This window comes from Centropristis striata, chromosome 11, assembly GCF_030273125.1.
Source record: "Centropristis striata isolate RG_2023a ecotype Rhode Island chromosome 11, C.striata_1.0, whole genome shotgun sequence".
In the NCBI taxonomy this organism is placed as follows: domain Eukaryota; kingdom Metazoa; phylum Chordata; class Actinopteri; order Perciformes; family Serranidae; genus Centropristis; species Centropristis striata.
Window position 1 is genome coordinate 32511783 of NC_081527.1, and position 9703 is coordinate 32521485.

The 9703-nt window shown below is 40.8% G+C and overlaps 1 protein-coding gene across 1 annotated transcript in view; it reads left to right on the forward strand.

Annotated features, from left to right (window-relative positions):
• LOC131980080 (microtubule cross-linking factor 1) overlaps positions 1-3268 on the forward strand; it is an 88947-nt gene extending 85679 nt beyond the window's left edge. Inside the window, exon 14 of the mRNA XM_059344238.1 lies at positions 1943-3268. Coding sequence (XP_059200221.1) covers positions 1943-2146 — 204 coding nt within the window. The 3' untranslated portion in view covers positions 2147-3268. The remainder of the gene's footprint in view (positions 1-1942) is intronic.
• The last annotated feature ends 6435 nt before the right edge of the window (positions 3269-9703 follow it).

The following is a 9703-nucleotide window of genomic DNA, read 5'->3' on the forward strand; positions in this document are numbered from 1 at the left end:
ACTGAGAAGTCAGAGCTGACGTGTAGCTGTTCACGTTGCAAAAACTCCTGTGCACTGACTTCCTGTTCACATTACTGGTGCATGATCTGTAGCGTCGTGTGATCTGATGTATTTGCATCACATGGGAACTCTTGTATTAACCCACAAGCCGCTCATTAAACAACAAACTTGTCTGTATTTTCCCGGTGTGCAATCCATCAGTTTCTATTCATGAATTTTTTATTGGTGGAGACGCCATCCGCCCGTCTCTGACTTCTTCATCAGGACTGGTTCTTTTCATCCATCTGACTTATTTTTTCCTTCAGTTCGTCCTCTCACGCCACCACAGCCTCACTGCCCTGTATTTTTAGCAGAACTAGATTGTTGCTTTGCGGGCTCGATGTCCCCCATCCTTCAGCCGAAATCTAACGCCTGGAGATGAGTTATTTATAAATCAGGCCAGTGGTGTGATGTCCCGGTGTGATCACTCACCCAATCACACTCTGACATCATTCTGACGGAGTGAAGAGACTCAACCACGCCTCCGTCTGTCTTCTTATCGGCCTCTTTTCTCACTTTTTTAGTTCTCATCCAGGGAAAAGATGTGCAAAAGTAATCTCATCACCATAAATCTCTATATACAACAGCAGACAATATGCAAACACATCTTGAACCAGATTTATAAAACCATGTGTTTGCATTTTTCTGTCATACATCTCAGTCATCCCAACATTGTGCCTACGTGCATTATACATAAATAGAAGTGAACACACTACATCCATGTCTGAACATAAACCAAGGACAGTCTGTCCTTCACCTGACTCCAGCAGTGTCCTTTTAGCAGCACTAAAGCATTTTCCCACCAGTACAAAGTGAAAATGTGGTGGAATATGGAATACAGTGGAATATATGAACAGAAATACAGAAAAACTACAGCACATGGCTTGAGCTCACCCAACAGCTGGGATTCAGTGGTAATGTAGCTGATAATGGACACAAACATTGTTGGGGAAAGTCACTTTTAACTAGTTACTCTTTATTAAAACTAACTAATAAAGTACTTTTAAAATTACATATTTAAATGCTTTTGAAATATGCTGTTTGGTGTGTTGTCACTTCTATTGTAAAGAAATACCCACACTACCAACTGGTATCAAGAGAAAACATGGAGAGCATAACATCTTCAATCGAATGTATTTATTTATTTATTGATCATACAAACCATGACCACAACATATGAAACATGTTTCTTATCTGCCCAATGTAAATTGCGCATGATGATATAAAACAAGACTAGGTCAAAACCGTCAAAACCTCATATATGGCTGAGTGCTAACAGTTGGTACTAACGGTGAGCGTATTGTGTAACTTGGAGTTTCTGTATATTCGTAGTGTCTGTTTGCTGCTCTCGCTAAATACTCATTATACACATTAGTGCTATATTAGTCAATAGCAGATGACTGTCTGCTTTACTAACACTTACACTAGTTTTGTTCTTATAGCACTTATTTCTCTCTGTTTATACATTATTCAGTTCTGTTAGCTACTTAGCCTAGCAGCTAGCGATAGCTCCTCTTTCCTGCTCAGTGTGTCAACAGCATATTATAGCACTATGTCAAGTAGCATTTAGCACCAACTTCTGATGAATCTACTCTTCGCTGCATAGTTTATTCGGTCCAAACCAGTTGTTGGAAACATATCTAATTTGCATTTATTTTTTGTGACATTTCAAAAGTTTATGTTTAAGCTTACATTCCATCATTTCTTCTTCTTTTGACCCATTTATTAGTCCTTTTTTTTTTGTTTAAATTGGAAGATTAATCATTTCTGTTTTGTAAACATTATTTATACATCTTTTCCTGCTCATTCTTTTCTTTTCTTTTTTCATTTATGCTTCTTAAATCTTCCTGTTTCGCTCGCCTCGCCGCTCCCCCCCTCACTGACAGCTCCTTGTCATTGGCAGGACCTGCCTCGCTCTCCGGTGGCTCCACCCCTGGACTCCTGCTTCCTGAGACCGGCTCGCCCTGCCAACCGCCGCCCACCATCACGCTGGGCCGCCCGCTCCCCCTCCTCCTCCCCAAAGTGGAGCGAGGGCACGAAGAGGAGGTTCACCTTCCCGCCGCCGGGACACCGGAAGACCATCCTGGAGGGCGAGGAGCCAGCGTGAGGCCGTCCTCTACCTCCTCTCACCCTCCTCCACCTCAGCCTAAAAGACCCAGTACCTCAGAGACCCCCCTCCTGAATCTAGAGACTCCTCAGAGACAGAGCGTGAAGCGGGGGGGTCGGGATCCACCAGTAGCACCAGCTGACCATCGAGGAACCAGAACTTCTCTTTAGAAGAACCTGGAATGTACTGTAATATCATGAAAAAAAAAAGATTTAAAAACTACATTTCCATAAGAGGTGCCTGCACACACTTGAGTTAATCATCACCCCACATGTGTCTATATGTATTTAATACATATATTTATATTTTAGCCACAAATCTGAACCTTTTTCCAGGTGAAAACTGTAGGTCAGCTGTTGCATTTATATAAAGTTTACACCATTTGTTTCTCATCTGTTTACACTTTTCTTTCTTTTTTTACGCTTATCCTGCATCAATTCATGTTCAAACTATTATTTTTAATAATCTTCTGTTTTTTTCTTTCTTTTTTTTCTGTTGCCAGCATTTTAAGCTTAACTTTTCTGTTTTAATTTCAAGGAGAGAAACGACACAAGCAAACAAACAAACAAAAAACTACTTCTGCTTCATCGGGTCCGAAGCGGAGACACATGATGTCATTTCTGATGCTAATGTATTTATTTTTAGGTGGGGATGAATGTTTGGGCTCTGTAAACGTGTAGAAGAAGGGCGACCAACAAACTAAATAACCTTATGCATATTTTGGAAGGCAGTTGTACGAATATCAGTCCAATATTTGCATGCCTTTTGAACACTAGCACTTTAGTGCATGTACATACGAGCTCTAGTCATTTGTGATCACTCGGCTCCGCTGCGGAGGAAAAAGAAAACACTTGTCGTGATGGGATGATGTTTTTTGTTGTCACATGATTTGCATTGACTAAAATAAGAAGAATTTTTAAGTGAATTATTGTACCTACCAGGCTGTCTTTGTACAGTTGTTACTATTGGATATGAATAACTTTTTCTTTTGACAAGAAAAAGGGATTGTGGAAAAAAAATATGAATGTTTTAAATGAAAAAGTCTATGTCAAAAAAAGTCTAACGATCTATAGTCTTATGTAAATACTAAATGGTAATAAACATGAATGTGTATTTACAAGACCTGCTCGTCCTCTGTGTGTGTATGTGTGTGTGTGTGTGTGTGTGTGTGTGTGTGTGTGTGTGTGTGTATGTTTTATATACTCATCGCTCCATCATAAAGGTTAGATACAGCTCATGATAGATTATACGCTCTTTCATTAGACCTGAGTTTGTGTTCTTGGCAGAGACTGATCCTGGATCGTGTGTGTGTGTGTCTGGATTACAGTGCAGACCACAGGATTACGGTGGGTCAGGACACACACACACACACACACACACACACACAGTGAATGTGAATAAGAAGATTGTGTCCTCCCAGAAGTCAAATCCTGTTGCATCACGGTCATACATGTGCCACCTTACTCATGTTACTCAGCTTGTCACGCAAGTTAAAGAGCAGTAATATAAACCTAAACAACGTTATTTAAACATGCCCACAGTTATGTTCATATATAACACTATTTTATGTAATGTTTTTTGTGATATATGCCAACTGCTAACTTTAGGGTATCTGTATATAAAACTTGCAAACATTTTGCATGAGAAAAAGCCCAGGTATTACAATAACAAATTATTTTTCTGTTAGATTAAAGTGTCTCCGTAAGTCATGATGGTGTGACTACTGCTGCAAGAGAAGAGTCCTTATAACCCCCCTCTTTTGTGGGATTCATGTTACCTTCTACGGCAGCTGGATTTTCCCGAAATGACAACAATCGCAGGAACTCAAGATTGATATTCCATCTTGTTTGAGTAGCACAACCAGCGGTTCGGCCAATCAGCGTCCTGTGAGGATCGACTGACAGCTACATGTTTGAGAGGTGACTGTTTGTTCAAAACGACAATGGAAGCAGCTCCTAAAGATTGTTATTGTGTCAGAACCGGAGAGTATTTCTTCAGTAAAAGAAAAGCAGAGAACAGCACTGAAGGCTTTTGGTTTCAGCACAAATGATGTGTGACAGTGATAGATGGATGGTTCATTCAATCACCTGCCAATTTTTTGAAAAGTGTTTGCCCTTTTCCACACCATTTTAAATGACGGCTTCTCAGATCATTCTGTGTAAAGTTGGAGACACACTACACAACTTCCACAGTCTTTACACTACTATGACTGGTTTTAGCAGGTTTTGTATGATGATTGAAAGACACACACTTAACTGCCTGATGAGAGATCACAGACTACATGATTTGTCAAACTGACTAAAGCAAAGGAACGAATCAAACTCAGTAATCAGTTCACACTACCCGATTGCGTCCAGATTAGGCTCAAAAAATGAAAACATGTTTGATTGACTGCGATTGAGATCGGGTCTGGTCTGTTCCTCTCAAACACTAACAGATTTTTGTGACAACTAGCCATGCCCACTGTCAGACTGGTGCAGACTTTGCCCAGCTAGATCGTGGGTAAAATGTGACAAAAAATCTTATAGTGTGTCCTCAGCTTTACAAACACAGGTTGTGATGTGCTTGCTGACATTTTCAGAAATAACAGAAGTTAATTTTTAGTGGATATATCGTAGTTTTTGTCAAATTTTCTTACTAATATTATAATATGACTTAATAAAAATGCTGATATTTCCCGCAGAGTTTTCATTTTCTGCATTACCTTACCTGCTTCCTCACTTACTACATCATTAGCCTTTAGTAGTCTTTTGGCAATGATTGCAGTGCGTCGTTGTAAGGATTTTAAAGCCAAGCATACCGTGTACACAACTCCTGAGTTTAACTTGGAGGCAGAAAGAGACCTAGCGTGAACAGTAATAGGACCCTGAAGCTGAAGGAGCTAAATGGAATTCAGGCTCTTAAATTTCATTATTTACACCAGTGATTTTTTTACTATGGTGTGTCAAAGTGTCTGCTGCTGACACATGAGTATACTCAGTAATTTATTTATTTAAAAATAATTTAAGTCTAATAAATTGTTGGGAGGATTCTGTAAAGTCAGGAAAAAGAAACCAAAAGGCACAGAGCTGAGGTGTGTGAGGAGAGGAGATCTGCAGAGGAGCAGCAGCTGTTTGAGGCTGACCAGGTGTGTCCAATGTCACTGATTACCTGCAACAGGTCTGTAACCCTGAAGACAGAACGAAAGTCCATCCATTCTGAGGCCCCATTTACACGAGGACGCTTGCAGGTAAAAACGACAAAATATTTTATCGGAAGTGCCTTTCGTTTAGACGGTGACAGCGTTTTTGGGGCTTAAAAACGCAAAAATCTGAAACCACCCTCCAAAGTGGAAAAGTTAAATACGCTCCTCCGTAGCGTGTCCGTCTACACTGACAAGACGCAAAACTCTGCTCAGATCTGCTCACGTCACGTATGTGTTTACGTCACATACATGCACCAGTACAGGAAAATAAACAAACGTGGGATTATGCTGCTCTGGCAGCTCTAATAAACTTACAGGAGTCTTTCCACCAAATGTACAGGATATGTACAGATAGTATTAGTGAACAGAGAAGGATCTGGAATTACCTCTATCACATTTTGGATGCAGCAATTCGTTGGAGGCGAGCCAGACGGCTGTGAACGAGACCTAGGAGATCTAGTGATGGTGGATAACTTTGTGGAAGGAGTAGCTGATGAAAATGTGTGGCGTGAAAACTTCTGCATGCCCAAAGATGCTCTTATGGCTTTAAGTGATGCCGCCTGGCATGCATACTATCGAATTTCACACACTTTTGCGTCACCGTGTGCACGCAGATTTCCTCCCGAAAATGCTCGTCTAAACGAGGAATAAAAAGTGAAGACGCGACGCCACTTTTGCGCCTTCTGTTCAGACCGTCCTCGTGTAAACGTAGCCTGAGGCCTGAACTGACAAAAATATCAGCATTGCTACACAATACTCGAGGTAAGTGAACTTTAAGGTTTGTCCATAATCTGATCATTTAAAAAAGTATAAATTTTGTAAATAAATGTCATTACTGTGCATGACAGTTTTGGATTGGTTTTAACCGTGTCCGTTAGTTCTACAGGACTGTATTTGACAGCAATTCATGCTGCAAACTAAAAAGTTGCTACAGTCAACAACCCGGAGTAGATTTGGTTTGAATCAACTTGCAGGAAATGAAAAGAGAGTGGGATAAAAATGTTCAGAAGCATCCTTTAGTACGGTGGCCCTGAAGTGCAAACACACCAGCAATTCACACAACACGCCAACAATTCACACAACACGCCAGCAATTTGCCACAACACGCCAGCAATGGGCCACAACTCACCAGCAATTCATTATCCTTCTCCACTTATCCGGACTCGGGCCGCGGGGGGCTGGAGCCGATCCCAGCTGACGTTGGGTGAGAAGCGGGGTCCACCCTGAGCAGGAGCCGCTGAACTGGCGAACCTCTTGCTGTGAGGCAAGAGTGCTAACCACTACACCATCGTGTAGCCCAGTAAATTATACATTATATTAAAAAATAATCTGTTTCCAATCAATAATTCCAGTCTAATACCAGAGGACCTCGGGTATGTTCTCACTCACAAACTCACAGAACGTGTCACTGTGGAATATCAGAATAAAATGCCCTTTGACATTTACTGTACAGTTATTATCCAAGCGCATTTTATTATGAATTTACCATAAATATCACAATACGGGTGCACTACATATATATGGGTTTGACTATGGAGAAGCGAATGACGGCAGGAACCAATCAGGAGGAGGACCAGTGTCCAATACGTACCTACCCTTTCCGTTTTGATGAATTGCTGGCGCGTTGTGGCGAATTGCTGGTGTGTTGTGGCGAATTGCTGCCATGTTGTGTGAGTTGCTGGTGTGGTTTGCACTTCAGGGCCACTGTACTTTAGACAAAAAAAAAAACCCAGTTACTGCACGTGTCAGCGTACAGTACATGTCAATACTTCAACAAATCACACCCAAACCACTGCAAGTAAATTCAAGTTATTTAGGTGAACTAGCCCTTTAATGAAAAAGAAAATGTCTGTGCATTTCTGCTTAAGGTGCAGCAGCCTCTGGAGTGTGATGTAGCTGCCAGATAATAAATACAAATATCACAATCTTTCTTTATTTTGCAAATTTTCATCTTTTTTATGGCCGAGCGGGACATACGGCACCAGAATTAAATCTGTAAATTTGAAACTGTTGGCGTTTACTGGAGATCTCAAAGCTTTTATTGGCTCTCAGGGAGAGGAAGCTGATTGTTGCGGAGAAGGAAACAGGGAGTGATAAAGAGGCAGAGAGCTGAGGGCCTCCGGACCGTATACCTTTCAGTATAGTTCTAACGATGAATAATTAATGCGGCACAGCTGCACTCTGGGAGCTGCTGATGGCACCGAGCGGGTCAGCGAAGAAGATGCTCTGCTTTTACTTCCATCCGCCCTGAGAGAAACCCACCGCTGCTGAATAATTTAGCCCTGAAGTCCCTACACACACACACACACAGTCTCTGCTGGGCTCTAAACACTGGACTCTGCTTTAATGTCTGGTGTCGGCTGCAGGAAGAAGGGTGTGACCTCTGCGAAATAGAAGTCACGCTCAAATACTGTACATGTCCCAAAGCAAATATGCCGAAATATTAAGCCACTTGAAATTTAATGTGTGACATTTTCAGACATTAAAGTTTCTGCAGGTGGAAGTACAACCTCTGCTGCTGTTTGTGAACTTAAACCTTTGAAGCTTTTAGCTTTCAGTCTTTGAGGTGTTGAAACAGTTGGCTGGAGAACCTGAGGGGAGCAGAAAGGTTGTATATATTTTTTGTCTTTTGTTGGTTGTGATCTGTTCAAAGAAAAGGCTGGAACGTTCTATATTTTTCTCATAGTCAACAAATCCTGTAAAAAAGACCAAACAAATCAAAGAATGAAGGAGTCCTGTTAATTCTTAATACTGTGGAGCTTTGCTCCTGTGTCTGTGGTCCTTGCATTTCTGCAAACCACAGATGGTTGAATATCTACATTTTTTAACCAAAAAAGGCATTAACTATGAACCCATTTTCACTTTTACAGTGACTTTTTTAGTTGTTACTTAAACCATGCTGCATACACTTAAACTGTAAACTGTATCAAAACTACTGGTTTAAAGTGAGGTGAATAATAACAGGGCTACGCTTTAAAAAACATTATTTCAGACATGGCTCCCAACAACAGGACACAAGACCAAATACTGGGCATGAACTGGCCTCCTGCCTCATAAACCCAGACATTATTCAAAGACGCCAGACTAAATTCACAAAAACAGTAATTTTACTCTGCAGAACACTTACGTTGCTTTTAAATCTGATCAAATTCCACCAACTTATTATTTTGTGCAGCTGTTTGATCATTGTCTCCTCAAAGTTATTTCATACTGTATTTGCTGTTTGATTAAAGGATAAATGCAAAATAAAACCCTGAACATCCCATCTTTGCTGAACTGATAAAAGGATTTCCAGTTTCACCTCCTCCTCATTACATATCACATCAGGCTTCCATTCGATATTGCAAAGTGGAATTGAAAAAAAGATTATATTTGTCATTTGTCACCTGACGTCTGATCACCCCATCATTGACACACGCTGCTTTACAAAGTCAGTTGATCCAATTAACTGATAAGAAAAATAAATGATGCATCAGAGAGGCAACTGGATGTTTGTCAGGACATTAAGTGACAAAAATCTGCCGACAGGACACCGGAAAAGAAAAACTAAAGTCACATCGTCTTTTTCACAGGTTTAGACCTGTAAAAACTTTTTAGTTGATTACTGCGTGTCCTTTCTGTTTTGAGTCATGTGGAGCCAACAGTTTGAAATCTAAAAATGCTGAGCCATGAATAAATCAAATCTGCAGGACGCTTGTTGCAAACAAAATCTAATTCCATTGGTGCGAAAAAACTCTAAGAGAATAATCAATTTCTTTCTGGCTAAAACAGGGTTGACTACTAGTTCAGATGAAGCTTTTGAACTGAGAATGTTGGACTTCCTTCAGCATTAAACCAGCTCTTTAAATGAAGCTGCTTTTGAATATTTGCTCTGACATTTGACTGTGATTGGAAAAGATAAAAAAGAGCCATGTTTTTCTTCCCCGGCTGTGATGAATAATGCAGCGGCGGCTGTCTGCGCGTCTCTGTCAGATTGTTTAGAGCAGTTTCCCCTCGTGTTCCCAAATCTTTATATGTTTGACTAAACAGACGAGACATTCCCTCTTTCGCCTTGTTCTGTGGAGTTTGCAGCTGCCGTCTGACGACTCAGCTGACAGTCGAAGCTGAACACTGGGGATCGATGCGCAGGGTTCAAGTCCAGACGACATAACACACCAATCACAGTCGACGAAGACAGATGTGTCTCTTTTGCAGTGAGATTTGTTTGAAAGCAGCAGAATTTAAATGTAGAAATTCACTCTCTTATTCAGGCTGCAGCTGAGAGAAGTGTCCCATGAAGTCTTATTAGGACTGGGTTACTGACAGCAAAATATCTGTTGTGGCTGAGGAAATTGTGACTTCAAATCTAAATTTTAACAGTCTGTCTTGAACCG